Source organism: Hordeum vulgare, chromosome 7H (assembly GCF_904849725.1).
Source record: "Hordeum vulgare subsp. vulgare chromosome 7H, MorexV3_pseudomolecules_assembly, whole genome shotgun sequence".
Taxonomy (NCBI): Eukaryota; Viridiplantae; Streptophyta; class Magnoliopsida; order Poales; family Poaceae; genus Hordeum; species Hordeum vulgare.
In genome coordinates, this window is record NC_058524.1 from 614,605,605 (window position 1) to 614,628,321 (window position 22,717).

The window sequence follows — 22,717 nt, forward strand, 5'->3', positions numbered from 1 at the left end:
CTGCTCGCACATGCCTAGGCGGAGCCCCTTGTTTTCGGGGCCCCGGGAGGCCGCCCCTCCAGCCCCCCTCAAGGCTGGCCCTGCGTAATACTCCCTCCGTCTTAAAATAAATGTCTCAATCTTAATACAAATTTATACTATACCTAGTATAAAGTTAAGATATTTATTTTGGGACGGAGGGAGTACCTGCTAGCTGATGGTGTAAACAGCTAACACATCTTACAATATGACATCAACAGAAAAGATACTGTGGTAAACAACGTTCAAGCACAGCCAAACAGAGAATCAGAACAGTGGGATAACTTCAAACTAAAAAAGAAGCCAGGCCAGATATATAGAGGCAAGGCAATGTTCTGAAAGGCACTGAATTTGCATTCAGCGTCAGAAGAAATTATTCTCGAATCTATCAGCAAAGGGATTCGACACAGATAAATCATGGATATGCTTGCTGTCAGGGAAGCAGCACCAGCTATCATTGTGACATCGTTTGAATTCAAATCGAGCATCAGGAGAAGCTCTGTTGTCTACTTGCAACCGTCTATGTTGATCAGACATCCATTTGTCATTGCAGCTGTTGAGGGTTCTAAATATCATTTGTTCTAGCACCATTGCATTCAAGATGAAAAATTTGGCAAAGTCCACATCTGGCTTGTTGCCCCAGTAGTTCTGCAAGACCACTGTTTTGAGATGGAGCGTGAGGCATTCCACTGGATCCAGCGGGTCATATTTTCGCGCATTTTTCATTCCTTTCCGTAGGTGCGACTGGACATGGAAAGAATATAGAATGTAAAGGCAGTTAGTCAATCGACTGGAGCATAAGTTGGTAATGTTAAAACAAGCAGATGGGAACACTCACAATGATATACAGCCTTTCTAAGCAGGGGAAGCACTTGAGGAAGCTAATTACTGCATCGAGATCAGGGCCAACAGAGTCGATAACCAAAAACTTGACAGTGTGCATGATGGTTGTCACGTTGATGGCAGGCATTTCCTGAAGAAAATGACAGACTAAATAAGAACAACAAACATTTTTTGGAGATAACGAGAAGAATAACTTTCATGCATGAATTCATATTGCATGAGTACGGAAACCTGTTGTTACCTGAAAAACCATGGTTCCAATATGGAGTTTGGATGTGCCATTTGACAACAAAACCGTCATCTGCAGCTTGGGTGCTCTGATGATCTGGACAGTCGATGGACCATAGTCTGGAGTGAGCGGCAGCAACCTCTCAAGGCAAGGGGCGTCCTCGATGATCAGCTCTTGGATACGGGAAGCTACAATCAAAGAAGGAGCAGAAAAGCCTATGCTCCTAAGGGTCGAGGAGCTGATGCGGAGGCGGCCGACGCCAACATTATCTTTCAGCAAGAGGCTTTCAAGTGAAAGGCAGCCAGAGAGCAAGCTGTGCAGAGCGTGCCCCGAGATGGTGACCTCGTGCGTGGTGAGCTGCCTGAGGCGCGGAAACATCAGACACGGCGCAGCCAAGTCCGAGATGGTGACCCTGTACATGCTGAGCTGCTTGAGATGCGGAAAATTCAGAGACTGGGCGGGCAGCTTAGGGAAATAGCAGTAGCTGATGCTGGCGACGCGGAGTGTCGGCGCGAAGCGGAGCGCGGACTGTGGTATCTGGGGCGGCGGGGTCGTCGGCAGCTGGTACCACGGGAAGCCTGCGGGGTGGTAGTCGAAGCTGAGCTCCTGGAGGCCGGTGAGGGCCTGGGAACGAAGCCAGCGGTCGATCTTGTCTTGGTGGCGTTCACGGAAGGAGGGGAGCGAGAGGCGGAGCGCCGGGCCAGGGTGCTCGGCGAGGATCTTGGAGATGTAGACGACGCGCTTACGCTCCTGGCCGGAGAGGCCATCGCCGACGAGGTTGAGGGGTGCAGACCGCCAGAGGGGCCGCCACCGGCGGGCGAGGGCCTGCGTGCGGGCGCCGTCCTTGGTGGGGAGGAGGGAGATGATGGTGCACAGGGGGTCGTCGGGGAGGGCGCTGATGAAGTCGAGGTCGCCGGCCCTGCCGCTCTCCGGCGGTGGTTCTTGATCTTCCGGTCGGTCCATCTTGCGCTTCTTGAGGTTGTGCGCATCCATGGGTGCGGAGCGGGATGGCTTTGCGGGCGCGTGGCTTGGGGCTGATGGTGGTGGTGGGATTGGGGAATGGGGAACGAGGGATTGATTCTTATGGGCGGAAGAAATGGCGCGAACTGACGGAGGGTTTTGGCGCCCTCAATTTCAAAGGTCTCAAACTCATTGGAAAATGCGCGGTGCATTTCGTTTTGACGGCGTTCTAGGAAGCGTTTTACTATTTCACTAGCAAAAGAGCCCGTGCGTTACAACGGGAGAATGCAAGGCCGGACTCGAAGGCATAGATATTCTAATGGTGCACTATTATCGAACATGTCAAATATGTATCCTTAGGATCCTTATGCAGGTCAGATAGCATTACGGATTTTTGTTCATGTTTAACTCACTTTTCTTCTTCTTACTCCACCCATTATCTTTGTCTTCCTTGCTTGGGTATCTAGGAACATCAAAAATACAGTATAGCTTAGAATTTATCGAGATGCATTGAATCCTTTAACAAAGGACCACATCACTGTAATGAGAAAAACTCATGTTGTCAACCTTGTCATCTCATCTGCATTAACTGAAGTGTGAATCAAATCCTCTAGTTCACTTATAACCATAAAAGTAAAACAGCACTGTAACAGAGCAAAACTAAGACTCATTAACTGATGGAAGCTTACTCGGATTTCCTTTTTTGTGAAATCGTTGTTGGCCTAACAAAATATCAAACAATAGTAGCTAGCTTTCCCGAGAAAATATCAAAACCGCAATCTGCACCAATTACAAAGGAGAAAATTGGAAATTTACCACTTTCAATATATGGCTTCTTAAAATTGTCATTTTCAAGATTGGCTTCGCACATTTGCCACTCAGCTCGTTGGCTCCTTGATTATCATGCCACTTTCCTCCTACTTTTGATTTTCATTTTCCTTTAACATTTATAAGCATTGGAAAAGACCAAACCAACCCTGGTGCATATACACGTACTATCCAAATTTCAGTTGACACTTTGAAGCGGAGGACAGCGTACCGACCACCTAGAATACCGGGTGATCTCGCCAATGCAGACTGCTTCACCGATCTCCTTGACGCAGAGTGTCGCAGATCGTCTAAAGTCTAGACGTCGCATGCCGCGGATATTCTCAGCGTCCCGAGCAGGACGGCGGGCTGTGCAGCTATGGCGCGCGCGAAGACGGTGTGAGCAGCAAGCAGCCTAGTGGCGTCGGCGGGGGCTGCTTCAGTAGCCACTCTTATCGGCATCCTCAAATAGTTGTCTCCTGTTCTCCAATTTAGTGCTAGCTGAACTTCGGAGGAGACCAGAACCTGTAGCCGCAGGCTGGCTCGAGTGCCCGCGGTGGGCCGCCTCAGCCGTGTAGTAGGCTCTCCTCACGAGCTCCTCGCGGAAGATGGCGTGCCGCGAATGCGCGTCAGCGAGCACGGCGGCCGCGGCCATGGGAGCGGCGAGGCCAGCTTCCTCGCGCCCCGCCACGACGGCGCGGGCCCGTCTCGCGGATGGCGGGCTTCGACAGGGGCACGGGAGGGCTCCCCTTGGTCGGAGGCGCGCGCGAAGGAGAGGGAGGGCGGGGTCCGGCACCTGGTCGCCTGCAGCTCGTAGGCGAAGGCCGGGGCGCCGCGGGGAAGGAGCTCGAGCGCGGCGTCGAGAGGCGGTGGTGGGGGCAGCACTTGACGGAGCAGGCGACCGCCGCCGGCATGGCTGCTGGTTGGCTTGGCGAGCTGGAGTTCGGCAAGGGTAGTTGGTGGAGATTGAAGAAAGAGGCCCCTGAACTGTGGGTTAGTTTGGATTAAATATATGGTGGTTTGTGTAAATGTAAAAAACAATTCGTTTTTTGACTTAAATCCGGACTGCTGGTTGATTTCAGGAAACATCGAAGGCTTTTTTGTAAATGTCGTGGTTGGTTTTCCGACGGAAGCAATAGCCGCTTTATTATTAGGTATTTCATATAGAATTTAAAAGAACACATATGTTAAACCTCAGTTAAAAAAATCAAATTTGTACGTATAACTTATTTTACAAAATGTTCATATATTTTAAAAACGTTTGTATAATTTAAAATGTGTTCGTATCTTAAAATGTGGCCATGGAATTTTAAAAGCACTCTTATTTGGAAATAACAAATTTCATGTCATTTTTTAATAGTGCTCATGTATTTTTAAAACTATTATAGAACGTGTTCTATTTTAAGTAATTACCTTGTATTTGAAAATTCATTCATTTAATTTTGAAAAGTGATCACATTTTTTAAATTTTGAAAAACTGTTCACATATTTATTTTTTACATGTCCGTGTAATTTTGAAAAAGTTCTCACACATTCTGAAGATGTGTTTGTGTAATTTTAGAAAGTGTTCATCCATTCCCTAAAACTTTGTAACTGGAATAATTCACAATGTTTAGAACAAAAGGTCTATTATTGTGATCAAATCTTTCAAATTTGTGCACATATTTTTTGAGAGCCTGTTAATTGCCATTGTTTTGCAAAACAACCTTGCGTGCAGATGAATCGATCTGAATTGATGAAGAAGAGGCGGGCAAGCATGTCGTATGTCCATGGCATGAAGGAGTTGACCGAAGTCGCTTCGCGAGATATCCTGAAGAGGAATGACCATAAAATCTCATGTACGTTCAAATTTTGCAGCAATGTTATGTCCTATGACAATATCTTGAAAACAGAAGGTCACTTATCCATGAATCCCTTCATGGAAGGATATACATGTTGAACGAGACAGGAGAAAGAGCTAGTCATGGATGAAGGTAATCACTGTGATGAGATGTCAAACCGATGAAACGTTTTATTTCATATAGAATTTGAAAGAACAGGTAAGTTAAAACTCAGTTAAAAATAAGAAACAAATTTGTACATATAAATTACATTAGAAAATGTTCATGTATTTTAAAAACGTTCGTAGGATTTAAATTCTGTTCCTATTTTAAAATGTGTTCACGAAATTTTAAAAGCATTCATATTTGGAAATTAAAAAATTCATGTCATCTTAAAAAGTGTACATGTATTTAAAAAATATATATTCTAAAATGTGTTCTATTTTAAAGTAATTACCATGTAATAGAAAAAACATTCATTTAATTTTGAAAAGTGATCACATTTTTTAAAACATTTACACAATTAAAAAATGTTCACATATTTATTTTTTACATGCTCGTGTAATTTTGAAAAAGTTCTCACACATTCTGAGGATGTGTTTGTGTAATTTTAGTAAACATATGAATAACTACGAGGATGTGTTTGTGTAATTACATATGAGGATGTGTTTGAGGACTCATTATCAAGTAGTCGGGGGGGGGGGGGGGGGGGGGCTACGAGGTCGACCACTACCGTCGCGACGAGTTTGCTTAGCTAACAACTACCATCCGCCTTGCCCTTTCCCATGCTTAGCGTACCTGCATTGAAAAGAGAGCAAGAAGTTAGTATATTAATAATGAAGAAAATAATAATAAACCATATAAAAAAGACATATTAATAATACATCCAAAAAAGGCATGAAACATACATATGCTAGAACCCATATGAATCACCATTGTTGTAACCGGTTCCTCGACCTGTCTCATCGTCACTATCACGCATATCATCTTTGTTGTCTGACGTAGGCGAAGGCTATTCCTCGTCTTCATTTAGTTTCTCTAGCATAAGTATGTCTTGGTCGTTCACAATGGCCTCGCCATCATTCTGTGCATCATCATCGTTTGGATCCACATCAACATCACCCAAGGCGTCAGCGTCATTGTATCGGGCCACATCAACATCATCAGGCTTCTCTTGATAGAACACTCCCTCGTATGTCACGGGGTCAATGTAGTAGTAATAATCGTCATCGTTCGGGTCCGATAGCTTACCATGTGGCGCCACCTTGAACACAACTGCCCAACCCTTTAGGTACTCTTGCTGGCATGGGTAGGGCAGATAATAAACTTGTGTGGCATGGGTAGACGCAATAAAGAGATTGACTCCATCATAGACGACGGATGGTTTACTTCGACCAACCCAAGGGAAGGCGTATGTCTCAACCCCTCATATGGGTCGAACCATCGGCATTTGAACACAACTAGATTTAGGGTTTCGTGCCCAAGGTAAAATTTAAGCTCATAATTTTTTCCTACCCTTCCGTAGTACTCAACTGCATTTTGTCATGGGGTGTACACTCCCGTGTCTATAGTTTTGGGATCAGGCCGACTGTTCTGGTGCTCCTCTATATGGAAGCGATACCCATTCACATCATACTTTTCACATTTCATGACCCTAGCGTTAAAACCCATGGAAACCCATCTCAATTCGTCATCCATAGTGGTGTTCGGATCTTTTAATTTTCCTACAAGTTTAATTGAAATTGATGGGTGCATTAGTTCCATTAACTAATAAATGTTGAACTAGGAAGTTGAACTAGGGGAATGTGAGAAATTACTTTCGCCATGAACAAAAGCAACAAAAAATTTCCTTATAGGGGCACCGTTCCGGACAAGAGCAAGTGCCTCCGCTTCAGTAAGACGAATCATTCCCACTCCTCCTCTAGGAATTGACTAGAAGAAGAAAAGCGGTGTTCGACCGAGAGTAAGTGAACATAAGGAATTGCATAAAGGAATTATGCAGCGGTATTACCTCATCCACTCTTCCTCAACTTCCTTGATGTTGTGCAAGACATAGACCATGATGTCCTCCCACTCTTGTCCTGGCATGTTATAAGGTTTCGACGAGCGTCACACGAAATGGTTAGACGAGTGAAATTGGTTTGAGCAAGGTTCGCTTTATGAATTTCTTGCGTCTTCACATCAATTGTGTCCATTTTGCCTATATGTATACACACATAGGACACTAGCAGTGTACTACGGCCATCCCAACCAAACGTATCACGCGTTATTGTCAGCACTAGTGATCCGTTTTGCCGGTGCATGCATTGCGTGCCTTCATGTGAGCTGATCGAGCCGTGCAACCAGCTGCATGCATGCCCTCTTCCTTTCTATGGAGGCCGTACCTGCTCTTAAATTAACCACACGTACGCCGGTACACATCACTAGTGAGAGCAACATCAAGGATAACCCTCTGCTGGCTCTATGAGGATATACCGACACATGACACGTTTTCGCCAACGATTCACACGCATAGAAACAAGCTGCGTACGTGCATGTACCGTTACACCTTTTACTTCTGCTTCGGTACACCACCCCTAAACACAAGGATGGTTCAGATTAATCGTTACCTCTTCATAATAAAGGATAGGATGGTCATATTCACGTATATATTGTATTTTTTTTCATACGTACACGTCCTCAGTCAAAAAAATAATGTGGAAAGTATGATTCAAGCCATGCACCTTAAGGTATTATCACAGCTGCAATAACCATCCAGGCAACAGGATTTGTCACATCTAGTAATGTGTCTTGTTGGTCGCTACCTCTTGCATGGTAGCTATCCTTATACGGTTTGTAAGGGGGTGTACCGAAGCAGCGCTCTACACCTTTTTGTTTTAGTTTTAGGCTGGTATTCTATACGTACGTATAGCTATCGTTGTGTTTGTTAATTAGTCTGAGGCAACAGAGATACCATCCTAGTAGATTGCAACCACGTACGTACTGCATGCCCTGATTAATTAGCACCACTCGGTTTCTTCGTGGCATGCCTAATCCTATCACCTTTTTGACACTCTAGTCAAAACTAAGCTAGTATGGGCCTTATCTTGCATGTGGACCTTATCTTGTCTGGGCATACACACATGAGATTGTACTACTCCCTCCGTTCCTTAATATAAGACGTTTTAGAGATTTCACTATAAACTAGATACGAAGCAAAATGAGTGAATCTACATCCTGAAATATGACTACATACATCCGTATGTAGTTCATAATGAAATCTCTAAAAGGTCTTATATTTAGGAACGGAGGGAGTAGCTGAGTTTTGACTACTACAGTGCCAAAAAGGTGACAAGACTTGGCACATTATGTTTTCTCTTCATGTGACATCTAGTCTACCTATAGCTATAGCAGCATGCATCTCAAAAGCTTACGGACATGTGATATGAATTAAGCACACATCACTCTAACACGGCAGTAGTAAAACGATCTAATTAACACGTACATGGGCCCCTCCAATTAATAGCTAGCTAGCTTTGTGGGTTGTGACCGGCCTTGTCGCCTCTGCCATCCCTTTCCTCCCGTCCTTTTTAGCCTCTACTTATGCTTTGCTTGATCATCATCATATATCTATCTATGCGTGGTCCTTTGAATTATTATTTTCCGTGGTAAATAATCTACATATATATGCGTGGTCCTTGAACAACACATATCATGTCTGCCTCATCCTCGACATCTCAAGTGGATTAAGTTGAGGAAAATGATTAGTACCCCTAGCGCGGTTTGACTTCGCTTTTCCTCCGCCGATGGGAAAACATATCTCCATTGCACCGAAAAGGTTAAAAGCCATTGCACAATAATCTCGTCTTCATTTATCTATTTTGTTTTGCGAGTACGTCATGTGATATTTTTGGGTTTCAACCATACATAGTCCGGTCTAGCAAATTATGGATTCAAATTAAGCTTGCACACTATATCATGTTTCATCCGAGAAGAAACAAAGTTTCAGTAATACCTGGAAATGCATGAAATTTGGCACTTTTTTATTTACAGCGGGTGAGAATTATTGGGCTTTCCCCCCTAGATATTTACATATAACATTTTTACATGAACATGCACATCTAAACTCCCCCCTTCCCCTCTTTTTTTTTACATTTGCAAGTACATTTTAACCGAATTGTATATCTGTTGGCTACCATCCTTTAAAAAAGTCCAGTGCTAAGCTGAGACTACTCAATTTACTAATCTCTCCATTTCTAAACACAAGTCTTTTTAGATATTTCACTAAAAACTACATACAAATGTATATAGACATATTTTATAATATAGGTTCATTTACTTTGCTCCGGATATACTTTATAGTGAAATTTCTAAAAATATTTATATTTAGTAATGGATGGAGTATATACAAAAGGAGGCAATGCAAGTGTGCGTGCTCACTCAACCACCAGCACAATTAATTATTATTATTAATAAAATCAAGGTACCGACCCCTGAATCATGAAAGTCCAACGCAAGTGCTGGGGTTAATCAACAAATAACGACCCAACCACATCAACAATGATGGTACTACTACACAAAGACAACGGAAAAGCTTCGCATCAAGTGGCGCCACCTTTGCAGGGGCATGCATGTGAGGAGCCACGCCCGGCACATACACTGCGATCTGCCTCAGATCATCCTGACAGCTTCGCATTTCTTTCCCCCGCCTTTCTACTTGCACTTTTTTTGTCTTGTAGATTTGCTGCTGGCTGCAGATCTGCACTGTACGTACGCCGTTTTGGATCTCAGTACAGAATCCAGATCCATGCATGGCTTTGTACTCCATCCACGGGATCCAAGCCCCATAAAAACACGAAATAACACTTCAAGACACTAGGAGTCTACACACGCCCCGTGTACCGGTGCTGGTCTTCTCTACGATCGACACACTGAAACTTAATGCGTCACGCGTTTTGTGGCAGCAGAGGAGGAGTAATCGTTTTGCCGGCATGCATGTGAGCTGAGCCGTGCAACCAACTGCATGCCTCGCTTCCTCTTTTCTTTCTATAAAGATCCCACGCGCACGAATCATGAGCTAGCCGGAGCCGGCCGCGCTTACAAGTGAGTGAGAGCGGGAGCTAGCAGACCATTCGGAGAAGAAGAAGAAGAGGAGAGAGGTCTAGTAGAGTCTAGACTCCAGAGTGTGTAGCGAGAGAGAGAGAGAGAGATGGACTGGTACGCGTGGCTGTCGAAGGCGGGGCTGACGCCGGCGGCGACGTACGAGTACGGGCTGCTCTTCAGCGAGAACGAGCTGGAGCCCGGGGACGCGCCGGACTTCGACCACGACCTGCTCAAGAGCATGGGCATCGCCGTCGCCAAGCACAGGCTCGAGATCCTCAAGCTCGCCAGGAAGGACGCCGCCGCCGCCGCCGCCTCGTCCCACTCCTCATCCGCCGCGGCTCGGCTCGCGCGCATGGCCGGCAGGTGCATCGCCCGGTGCGCGCGCCGGCTGGGCGGCGGGAGGCGGTACTCCTCGTCCTCCGTCACCGTGGTGCCGAGGATCTGCAACGGCGCGGCCGGGGACGTGGTGGTCCGCGCCGGCGCGGTGCGGCGGAGGAGCAGCGTCAAGAAGATGGTGCTCATGATCACCGACGGCGGCGTCGCGAGCGGCGGCGGCGTCCGGTTCTCCGGGTCCCAGAAGGCCAGCCTCATGTTCCAGGACTGCGCGTACGACGACCACGACGGCGCCGGAGAGGAGGAGGAGGAGGAGCGGTGCTCCGACGGCGGCAACGCCGGAGGCGAGAGCGAGATCAAGTGGGACTCCATGTTCCAGGACCTCAAGCCGACGTGAGCTGAGCTGCGCTGCGCTGCGCGACGGCGCCGAGCTAGCACGTCATTTTTCTCTTGCTCCCTCGATCCCTTCTCAATCGTGTTCGATCGAAATTACTGTTTTGTTTTCTTGGTGTGCTTGCGATTGCGAGAGTGGCCTCTGGTTTCGTCAAAAGAATGGGTTTGGAGTGATGAGTGAAGATCAAGAACGATCGGAGCACCACATCTGAAACTATGTGCGTGCATGCATGCAATGCATGGTGAATTTCTCTTGAGAAATACTGAAACTGCCTGCAATTGCAATCACAGTGGATCCGCTTCAGACACACACTCAACCACCTGAACTAAATTAAGTAGTCGAGATTAATTAGTTGGTTAGCCTATACCGAACTCAAGTACGCGAAGAAAGCGCAAACTTTTTTCTATTAGATTAGATCAAAAGCGCACAACTTGATAAGGAGCGACAACCACATCAACTTCCATCCCGTGCGTTCAACAGACGACATCGTTATTGCCCCTTTGTAATTGTGTCCTACTATCTCCCCTCTCCCCTAATATAATAATAATAATAATAATAATAATAATAATAATAATAATAATAATAATAATAATAATAATAATAATCTATACCTAATAATAAAGAGGCTATTGTTTCCGTCGGAAAACCCACCGCGGTATTTTTATAAAAAAACCTCTGTAATTTTTGTAATTCAACCCGTGCTCCATCATTTATCTGTAACACAAAAGGAAAAAACGATTCGCTCCAAAAATTATACCCGTACGCATCGCCTCCTCCCGTCGACCCTGGGCCACCCTGGCCTGTGCCCAGGCCGCCGCCACACCACTCGCCGCCGCGGCCGACCTCAACCGTCACCGCTGCCGATCTCAACCCACCCGCCTCTGCGGTCGTACCTCTCCCCGCTCACTGCCCCCGTTGCGGCGCTCAAGCGCATCGCGTCGACCCTGGTCCACCCTGACGTGTGCCCAAGCCGCTGCCACACCACTCGCCGCTGCGGCCGACCTCAACCACCACTGTTGTCGATCTCAACCCACCCGCGTTCGCGACCATACCTCTGCCCGCTTGCTGCCCCCGTTTCGGCGCTCGAGCACAGCTTCTGGATCAAATCAACGCGACAGCTACAGTGACTCGGGATGATGCGTCTGCTCGATGCAGAACGGCGGCGGCGCGACGGAGCGAAGTACTTGCAGGTGGAGGCGGGCCTCCATGGCTCACAAGGGGAACTCCGAGGTTATGGCGCGGCAACGGCGACTCCTTATGGCCAGATAGAGGCGCCTAACCCTTGCTCCCCTCATCGTATCGCCTCCTCCGACAAGAACTCATCATCTGATGAGATCCCCTCCCCATGCCTCCAACCGTGTGCCAAGCACCGGCAAGAAAATCTGATGAATGAATGTATTGAATGTAAGATTGTATTGTTGTAGAGACAGAGAATAGAACACCACCTTCAGTTTGTCATCTGATCCCACATTCTCTACCTCATGAGTGAAATAAGATAACAATCCATTGATCAATTCACGTAGCCTCTTTGTTTTGTTTTGCTTGTCCCGCTCAATTTCTCATCATGGTGAAATTAACAATGGATGGGTTGATTTCTCAACAAAATAGGATAGGACTGACTACATTAGTTAGTTAGCTTATTATTTTAATAAATCAAAATGATTATAAAAATATTAAAAGCGTGTTTTTTTTCTTCCGTTGCAACGCACGAGCCCTTTTGCTAGTAATAATAAAGCAGCTATTGCTTTTGGCGTCCGTCCGTCGCCGTTATTTTTACAGAAAGGTCCCTATGGTTTTTGAGAATTTAACACCCGGTCCCTTCTAAAGTGGATCTGAAAAACGTTTTGTTTCTACACAACAACCCTTACATTTGTAAGAATTCAACCTGCGGTCCTTTGTTTATCTTATCCATGCGCAGGTGAGCCACCTCAGGCGGGGGGAGGGAGGACGGCTCGCCGTGGTCGGACGGCAGGAGGGAGGACGGCTCCATCTGCCCGTCGCCGTCGCCGTGGTAGGACGGGAGGAGGGAGCCCGCCTCCTTCTGGCCGTCGTCGTCGTCGTGCTTCGGCGGGAAGAGGGAGGCTGCCTTCATCTGGGCGCCGTCGGCGTTGTGCTCGGGCGGGAGGAGGGAGGCCACCTCCATCTCGCCATCGCAGGCGCCGTGCTCGGGCCACGAGGAGGCAGGGCGGCGCTAGAGGAGACAGGGCGGCACTAGAGGAGGGAGGCGGGCTCCATCTGGCCGCTGTCGGTCGCGGTGTTCGAGCGGAAGGAGGGAGGCCGCCTCCATCTGGCCGCTGTTGGCGCCGTGCTCGAGCGGGAGGAGGGAGGCCACCTCCATCTAGACGCCGGCGGCGGCGTCCACGTGGAGGAGTTGTCCCCAATCGCCTGTCGTTTCCCCGCACAAGACAAGATCGGCCATGGCCGCCTCGAGTTCGTCAGGAAGAAGATGCTCTCGCTCGCGTTGACCCCCTGCAATTGTCCGCCAGTTGGGCCGCACGTGTGGAATCAGCTCGGTTGACGCACTCGGGCTCAAGTTACGGGACTCTGACGCCGCAAGGGAAGTACGAGCGTCACCGGCATGGAGACTATTGACTCGGCGACGCAAAAGAATACGAGAGCACCGACGGCACGAAGATCGACGTCTGCCTCAACATTGGAAGCAACAGCCTCGCCGGTGCTCAACATCTTGTCGCTCGAGCCGCTCGCCGACGTGCATTGACTGCATGAGTGATGAGCCGGTCGTCCCCTCAGCCGACTGTTGGAGGGTGGTGGAGGATGAGGTCGATGGAAGCGCCAACCGCGGACACGAATAGCGGCGTATGGACGAGGGAGGCACGACGAAGGTAGGTGGGAAGTTGACCGGATGGATGAAGACGGTGGCCACGGCGGACAACCTTCAGCGGCTCGCACGGGTAGCGCCTTCGTCGGCCAGACGCCCGTGCTGGGGCGCTGGATATGCGTTTGTGCGATCGGTGTGTGCGTTCAAATTTCATGCATTGGTGTGGTTTTTTTTCCCTGGTAACGTCATTGCCTCCGCTCACATACTTGCAAAGTTCGGTAGTTGTCTGTTTCTTTACCAAGGATCTTTGTCTGCCGTCCCCATAGTCTAATTCACAGCCAGGAAACGTATGTTCGATGGATGGTACTATGTGCTCATCCGTGAATAGGATAGAGCTCTGAATTCTCTGTATTTGGTGCGCTACTTTGTTTCGCGCATACACTCCTGTCTGATGCTAGCATACGCTTTCTCTTTGTCTTCCAAGGATCGTGGTTAGAACAGGAATCAGAAGACATTGGATTTGATGATGAAAATAACGCTTCTGGTGTACTGTATATAGAGCCTTCTCTGAATCAAAAGGCTTTGCTGTTTGTGGTAATGTCTGCAAGAATACATTTTTAATTCCCCACGCTCGGGCACACAGATCATGTCCGATCAGGCCACCCGACCCTGTAGCCGCTGTTACCCGCCTCCCGTGTCGAACATGTTGTATTTGAATACGAATTGAAGTTCGAGGATTACTATTTGCTACACGCTGAGATCAGCAAGTTGGAGACATTAGTATTTTTTACACGGGGTTGTTGATCTCCACCTGCTGAAGCTGAGAATAACAGTTGCATATAGAGCCTTTTTCTCTATTTAAAATTATAGTTGACTTTTGCCTTGATCATGGTTTATTTTTGTGTACAGTTTAACAAAAATATCGCAAGGAATATGAGGAAAGTTAATGTGATTTTGTGATAATAACCTTTGGATTACTAATTCGTATTGTGAACGAATTCGAATATGTGTGGTTTAGAAAAATTATTGGCCAAAAGGATGACATGTGTTAAGATAATGCAACTTTTTTGTGAGAACCAATAGCCATTTACCAACGCATTGCATCAATGAAGGCTTTTCACATACTTTTTCTTGCAAGATAATGTAAAGTTGTTCGTGACACATTCTTAAGTATTTACTTTTATTATATTGTCGAGCTTGCCGGTGCTTCATTTGATCATGTAAAATGGAGAGGGCTCTGTGTCTATGTGAAATAGAGGATGTGTACAGTGATGGGTTTCAATCCATATTTATTGAAATAAAGTGTATGATCTTTTTACCCGTTGCAACGCACGGGCATGTTTACTATTTCCTTCAATAATAATTGTGTCCTTGCATGTATGTCCGTCCGTACAAAAGGATAGGGTCGCCAAAGCTAATTATACAAACATCTTCTTTAATTTACGGTATATTCCCTTTTTTAGTAGAGGCATCCTTTATTAACTGCAAATGTTAAAAGGGAATACAAATAATCTCGGGCAAATCTAAGAACAACGCATGGCACCCGGCAGAGAGAGTGGATGCCGCTTTGGCGTGGTTGTGAGCCTCTACATTAAACTGCCGTTTCTCGTCGACAAATTTAACATCTCACAACAAATAAAAAGGAGGCAAAGATTGCCTTATCCATTAAATAAGCAGAAGATAATTATTCAGTTAATTATAAAAAATTGACAAAAACCGTTACAACCATTGAGCGGCACACACAAAAAAGCTCACGCACACCACTTCAAAGAGGATCTCGACGAGATAGCACGCATGCGTCATCGTCATCACTCCTTCCCTAAAGGCGTCATCGCCATCCCTACACTCTGAGCAAACGACTTCGACTGCACCGTAGGCGATCATCGACTCAACCCACCCTGAAGAGGACACATGAAGCTGTATGAAGAGTTATGCCATAATCTCAACCACTTGCGGTCAGATGACGCAACTCCGACTCTGAAGGACAAAACCAGGCACGGTTGACGTCCTGGAAGATCATCCTGCAGCCAGTCATCGTATACCACAGGACCCCACTTTAAGTTAATACACTCAAAGCAGAACAATTTCATGGAAAACAAGCGAAATAAAATATGTGTTTCACCAAGATTACCTTTAAGTTAATAAAAACAATCATCACGCTTGTCATCCGCCATGTGGAGGAACATGTGGAGGACATAGAGTTGATTCGATTGATGTGAATTTTCAGACAACCTCTTTAGTTTGCAGAAAGTTAGGGGCCATGCTGGGACAAGCATTTATATTTATTTACGGTTTTGCTATTTTACAGTTGAGTGTTTTTCAATTCGCTGTCATTTAGTTTTCTGTTCATCCGATATGGCGCTAAGATTTGCGCTGAGAACTCTGGTTTTTAGGTGATGTGTATGCAGTATGTATTTTTCGACTCCAATAATTGTACTTCTTTAATATTTACACTATACTTTTTGGTGATTTACACTGTACTTTTTTGGTATTTACAGTGTAAATTCATCAGTTTTTACAGTGTAAGTTCATCAGTTTTTACAAGTGTAATTCTAGAAGATTTGGAGTGTAATTCGTGGGATCTATGACTGTAATTTATGGGTGTTTTACAGTGTAACTTCATCAGTAAATGCACTGTAATTTTATAAGTTCCACTAGTTTGACTTAAGTTGTTCTATTATTGGTTAGAAAACTTGAGTGATGCCTAATTTATTTTCAGTCAAGTGTCAAATAGACACTCCCTTTATTTAAACAGCTGGTACAATATTACGAAAAACGACGCACGATCATTTTGCTAGTAGTAGTTAAGCAAAGAGCAAGTTTTCCCCAAGAAAGCAAGGAGAATCACTAGTTTCTACATGCTGGTTGACAAATGAAATACACTCAAGAGTGGTCACTGCAGCTTGTAACATACATATGGCATTTGCTGTTTAAGTCGTTAGTTTTTCCTCATATTTCTCGTTGAGTCAACTCAGGCAAATGCTAGATCTTTTTACAGAGGGGCGAATAGCTCCCATGCGACGTCGTTGAGTTGTATTATCTCTCATGCGACGTCGTTGGTTGTAATGGCTCTCATGCAACATCTCCCAGCGCAGAAATAGCTGACGTGCGACACTGCTGCCTAATCCAAAGACACATGTTTAAAACTCGAATCAGGTGAGCCCTACGTAAAAAGCGGGACCCACAGCGTGGGACCCACTAACTTATCCAACTCAGCATTGGTAGAAGAGAGGACACCGAGCCGTGAATCACCCGAGCCCTACCGCGACCTTCCCATCCCCGCCCCGCTCCCGGACGGGCACCGTTATTGTTCTGCCGTTTCAGGCCGCGACCTAGCAATGTCGAGCTCCGCTTCAGCCTCCCGCCGCTCATGGCCGCGCTATGGCGCAGTGCCCATGCCAAGGTGCCCCGCATGCCCACGTACCGCACCCCTGAAGCGACTAGTCACAACGACCTACAAGAATGACAACCTTGGCCGGGAATTCGTGAAATGCGAGAGCAAATAAGAGCAGGGAAAGGTGAGATTTTACTTCTCAATATGCCAATTTTGGTTTTTGTCCCACAATTTCATATTTTTCATCGGATTTGGGATTTAGGGTTCATCTTTCCGATTTCAGAAATTGAAGCAATGCGCCCATTTTGAGTGGCTAGATGAGTACATAGAGCGGACTCAACTGGAGGGTGCATCATAGGAGCTCGATTTACCGCTGGAGGCGGAGAAGTTTGGATCGGGCCCGTCTGGATCTGGCAATTCCATTGGTGCTACTATGGGGGATGCAACAGGGACGGCAGAGCTGAAGAAGCTCAACAAGGAGATGAAGAAACTAATCGAATTGAAGAAGCAAGGCATTTGATGGCCGGAATTTTTTATGTTTATGTAATTGCTCTCGCATTTGTTTATTTGATGATAATTAGTCGTTAGTGAATAGATTGAGCATCATCTGTAATCGTAATGATATGGATGTTTGAATAAAACTGTTGCGCTGTACGAATTCGGCATGTCTTCGCCACTCTGTTATACATTTCTGCAGTTCGTCGTCAGTTTCAGTTTCGGTGGTAGAGGGAGAAAAGGAAAAAAAAAAGGGTTCGTCGACAGTTGCGCGAAAAGGCCAGACCCATATAGAAGGTAGGCAGGGTCGATTATAACATATCCAGGCCCGTTGATAAAAAAGGTGTAGCTAGTGCAAAAAAAAGTGCACAAGACCGAATGGAACATATCCAGGCCCATATATCATCCCGTGATTAATTGTAGAATTATCGAATGCATGCATAGAAAACTCCCTCCATCCATATATATAGGGCTTAATTCATTTTCTGAGACTGTGTTTGAGTATTGATAAGATTAATATTATATGAGATGTATAATATAAAAGTTGTATCATTGGAAGCTCCTTTCACGTACGAATTTGACGGTGTAACTTGCATGTCATATACTCCCTCCGTTTCTTTTTAGTCCGCATATAAGATTTGATCAAAGTCAAACTTCATAAATTTTGACTAAATTTATAAAACAAAATATAAACATTTATTATATGAAAACAATATTAGTAGATGCATTATGATATTAATTTTGATAGCATATAGGTTTAGTATTATAGATGTTGATATCATTTGATATATATTTCGTCAAACTCAGCCTTCACGTAGGTTTACGTAGGTCATGTACGTAGGTGTAGCAAAGTCCTTATTTACTCTATAACATGTGGTCAAAGTTAGCCTCGAAAAACGCATTTGGGGAGTAGGATGTTATGGTGTTTTCAAAGTTTGTGCTATGGTGTTTGTGTTGTGGTGTTTTCAAAGTTTGTGCTATGGTGTTTGTGTTGTGGTGTTTTCAAAGTTTGTGCTATGGTATCTTGTTCCGAGTTTGTGAGCCACGTCGGATGATTTCGTAGTTTGTGAGCCACGTCGAACATCGTCTCAAACACACTCCTCAAATGCACGTTGAGCAGTTCTGTGTCATTTTTATAGTGCATAATGCATAAAACATAAGACATATAATGCATAAAACATAAAACATAAAACATATAGACCTTACAACATATATTACGATAGGGGCATCAGGTACCCTAGTAGCATATATACAACATATAGTGCATAAAAGTAGATATAAATACTAGCAAAACACGGGCACACACGCCCCAACTACTAGATAAAAAGATAAATAAGACTTCTCGGCCAGCAGACTCCTTGGCCCCTCCTTTGCCGGCGCCCCTCACTCGTCGTTCTCCGGCCCCTCCGGCATCTGGTAGGGGAGGGTGTGCATGCCGTTGTGCTCGGGGAAGATCTGGTGGAAGTTGGTGAAGATGTTGTAGGTGGTGAACGCGATGAACTCGCATCCACACCAAAACACCTAGCCGAGGAGGTGGTAAGCGTCGTAGCGGTTGGTGAAGGTGACGTAGAGGCCGATGACGAAGCCATTGTGGCCGCCATCGACCTGCTCGTGGAGGTGGAACATGGGCAGAGTGGCTGGAGGGAGGTGGCGCTAGCCGGCTTCGAGGAAGAAGCAAGCCAAATTTCTAGGGCCCCTCCACCTTGAGATGGCCCACACCCTCAGGCTATCGTCGACGACGACTCCGGGCGGGAACTGCATCTCCGGCACGGTGCGAGGGCGACGGTAGGTAGGGCCGTTGAACTGCATGGTGGTTGTGGCTCGAGTGGTGGATTTCGCTCGGAAAGAAGAAGCGGAGGAGGCTCGAGTGGTGCGAGGACGATGGTACGTAGGGCAGTTGAACTGCGTGGTGCCCTTTTGTAGCCGCGTTGCACCCATAGTCAATGTACGGGGGGTTAGGGTTAGATGGGTTTTCGAGGCGTTAGGGTTAGGGTTAGGGCAGTTGAACTGCATGGTGCCCGTCAATGTATACGATCGATCGTTTTCTCTCCTCCGTGTGGTGGCATAGTTAATGGGCGTGCACAAAAACGGCAGAGCATCCAAAGAGGCACGGACGGCACAGGCGAGATGCTTCGTTTTTAACCCGCGTGAGAAACCGTGTCAATGAATAAGGAGCTGCACCACCGACGCGTCCGTCCCGTGTCTAAGGTTCGTACATGCAATTGTTAAAAATAGCTTAGATGCGACGTACGTGTACTCTGCGCCCCTGCTGTTGCTTTACTGCGGCTAGGCTGTGTCGATGCGTTTACGAGCAGAATAGCTAAGCTGCGACGCCGTTGCATGGCATGCGGGCCCCATGGCATGCATGTTGGCCCATCCCTCTCGTTGCGACGTGGCTGTGCGCATGCACGCCAAGCTCTGCCGGGCCCGATCCACTCGGCCCAACGGTCACTGAGATGCTCCCCCGCTCAACGTTATCCGCTCGGCCCCCCGGTCACTAGGATGCTCCCCCACACCCGCGGAATCTTTCTAGAAGGCCTATCCGACGGTCGCAGTTTGGTGTTAGGGTTAGATCGACGGTGGACGTTTGGCGTTAGGGTTAGATGGGTTTTGGAGGCAGTCAACGGGGTTTTGAAAGGTTTGACCGAACATTCAAATGTGTATAACTAATTCAAAAAAAATCTAAAAAATGAAAAACCAGCGCATATAGTCTTGTTATGTTACATAGTTATGATGTAAAATGATAAACTTGATGTAATGATCATTGCATGAAAAAACCTTCATAAATTGGACTATCTCGACTGAGGTTGCATAGAGTTCAAAAGAGTGAAAAGAGGGTTTTAGGTTTTGAAATTCCAAAAAATCAGAAAACCTCACCTTAGCTTCATTTTGGATTGACTAAGCAGGATCTGAAGTTATTTTTGCATTTCAAATTTTTAAACTTGTTTTGTTGCTGACTTTGTATCAAAGGGTGTTTTTTCGAAAATAAATTAATAATATGAATACTTATTCAGAAAAGTTGAGACTTCGTATTGATTTTATATCTCTCCCTAATAATAAAGCAAATAGGGTTTCTGATCGTCCGTCATGGCATTTTTGCAAAAAAGTCTCTCCATTTTCAGTTAATCATGCTTTTTTAAGTGGAAAAAAACATTTCGTCCGTCATGCATCTTTGCGAAAACACCCTTTCAAACCCGCAGTCCTTTGCAGCCCTCCCTCCCCTCCCCCTCCTCCTCCTCCTCCTCCCGGCCGCCCGTCCTCCTCCTCCTCCTCCTCCCTCCCTCCCCTCCCCCTCCTCCTCCTCCCGGCCGCCCCTCCTCCTCCTCCTCCTCCCTCCCTCCCCTCCCCCTCCTCCTCCCCTCGCTGATGCGGTGGTGCTGGATGGAGGACCTCCGTGATTTCCTCCGCGTCACCGCCCCGGCGGCTCTCCTGCTCGACTTCTTCTGCTACAGCGCCGCCGATGTCGCGGCAGAGATCGGCATCCCGACGTATTTCTTCTTCCTGGGTTGCACGGCCAGCCTTGCGGTACTGCTCCACCTGCCCGTCATCCACAGGCAAAACGCTGTGAACTTGGGTGACCTCGGCGGCGAGCTCGTGCAGGTGTCGGGCGTCACTCCTATACCGGCGCACGACCTCCCCGCTGCTTTCCTCGACCGGAGCAGCCTGAGCTACAAGCATTTCCTCGCCATGTCCCAACAGTTGTGCCAGTCGCATGGCGTTATCGTCAACAGCTGCCGCTCCCTGGAGCCGCGCGCCACCGACGTCGTCGCCGCCGGCCTCTGCGCGCCCCTGGGGCGCACGACACCGCCTTTATTCTGCATCGGCCCAGTGGTGAAGTCCGAGGAGGTGGCCGAGAAGCAAGGCGAAGAGTGCCTTGCGTGGCTAGACACGCAGCCGGAGGCCAGCGTGGTGTTCCTCTGCTTCGGCAGTATGGGCCGGTTCAGCGCCGAGCAGATCAAGGAGATGGCGGCGGGGCTGGAGATGAGCGGGCAGCGGTTCCTCTGGGTCGTACGCAGCCCGGCGGGCAGCAACGGCAACGTCAACGAGCATCCCGGCGAGCCGGAGCTGGATGTGCTCCTCCCGGATGACTTCTTGGACAGGACCAAGGACAGAGGGCTGATGGTCATGTCGTGGGCGCCGCAACGGGAGGTGCTCGCCCACGGATCGGTGGGCGGGTTCGTGACCCACTGCGGGTGGAACTCGGTGCTGGAGGCGGTCATGGCGGGCGTGCCAATGCTGGGGTGGCCGCTGTACGCGGAGCAGCGGATGAACAAAGTGTTGTTGGTGGAGGGGATGCAGCTAGGCGTGGCGGTAGAACGAGGCGAGGATGGCTTCGTGATGGCAGAGGAGATCGAGGGGAAGGTCACTTGGCTGATGGGTTCTGATGGCGGGAGGGAGCTTCGCGAGCGTACTCTGGCGGCCATGAGAGGGTCAAGGGAGGCCCTGAGCGACAGTGGGATTCCAGGGCGGCACTGTTGCAGCTCGTGCAAAGGTTGACCATCTAACGGAGCAGAGTGTTACCAGCTGTAGCTTCTGCAACCGTGTATGAACAGGCTCTTTTTCTTTTCGGATCAATCTCTCCCTATATATATATATATATACCTAATTATAAAGAGGCTATCCCTTTTGTCGGAAAACCCGCCTCGGTGATTTTATAAAAAAAAGCCCTTTCTGTTAATGACATTCAACCCGCAGTTCCTTCATAAGTGGATCTGAGAAAATGCTTCATGTTTTTAAAAAGCCCCCTACATTTGTAAGAATTTCAATCCCAAGCCTCTATTTCATCTTATCCAGATTCTGCAGCCGCGGCGAGGTGAGGGGCGGTGCAGCGACAAGGTGAGGGGCGGTGCAGGAGGAGGAAGGTCGCCTCCATCTGGTCGTTGTCGGCCGTGCTCGCGTAGGGGGAGGGAGGCCGCTTCCATCTGGTCGCCGCTCGTCGTGGTCGCGCGAGGGGAGGGGGGCAGCTGGCGGTGGCGGCTTCAACTCCGGGATGGGGAGCTTGCTTCCTGAGAGAGCAAAGAGTAAGTTGAGAGAGAGCATGGGAAGGAAGGAGAAAGGAAGAGGGAGGCGCGCTGATTGTCGATTCTTCATCGACGCTGGATCTCGACACGGGCATAGATCTCCTGCTCTGGAGCGGAAAGATCCATGGAGGCAGAGGTCGGATGGAGAGAAGGGCACAACAAGGCTCTCCGAATGGCTGTATGGCGCAAATCCCCTACCTTCCACCCACTGCCTCCACCCTCTCTCGTTCGTTGAGGAAGTAGGGCGGCCACCTCTGTTGGACTCCCTTCCCTGGTCAACGACCGGCCGGTGTGGACTCACACGATGGCGCCCTTCCCCCGGCAGTAACGTAGTAGGACGACGGCGGTCAAGGTCAGCCTTGCTTGATGCCCCCATCCCCTCACTGGCCACCATGCTCCGCCTCCAGCAGTCCAGCTCATACAATCTGGCCAGTCCGTTCCCCAGCTCGTCGGCCTTTAGTCCAGCAGCAGACTACACTCAAGCCTCCATCACCTCGAATCCTCAAGGTATAAACCAAACAATTACCCGTGTAATAGGCTATGCTTGCGGGTGTGATGAATTTTTTTCTCCGGTGCAACGCACGAGCATTTTTACTAGTAGG

General features: G+C 47.6%; 3 protein-coding genes across 3 annotated transcripts; 2 read left to right on the forward strand and 1 right to left on the reverse strand.

Moving 5' to 3' along the window:
- Positions 1–381: 381 nt before the first annotated feature.
- On the reverse strand, positions 382–2,083 carry LOC123409528 (putative FBD-associated F-box protein At5g56440). Its single transcript, XM_045102397.1, has 4 exons — positions 1,502–2,083; positions 1,103–1,432; positions 857–991; positions 382–762 (listed from the first exon to the last, which is right to left on the reverse strand). Exons 1-4 carry the CDS (start codon positions 2,081–2,083, stop codon positions 382–384), a joined length of 1,428 nt encoding a protein of 475 aa, XP_044958332.1.
- A 7,340-nt stretch (positions 2,084–9,423) lies between these two features.
- On the forward strand, positions 9,424–10,673 carry LOC123412158. The gene has a single exon (XM_045105102.1). It carries the CDS (start codon positions 9,866–9,868, stop codon positions 10,487–10,489), a length of 624 nt encoding a protein of 207 aa, XP_044961037.1. The 5' UTR covers positions 9,424–9,865; the 3' UTR covers positions 10,490–10,673.
- A 9,787-nt stretch (positions 10,674–20,460) lies between these two features.
- LOC123409529 (anthocyanidin 5,3-O-glucosyltransferase-like) lies at positions 20,461–21,644 on the forward strand. The gene has a single exon (XM_045102398.1). The coding sequence runs from the start codon at positions 20,461–20,463 to the stop codon at positions 21,589–21,591; it is 1,131 nt and encodes a 376-aa protein (XP_044958333.1). The 3' UTR covers positions 21,592–21,644.
- Positions 21,645–22,717: the final 1,073 nt, after the last annotated feature.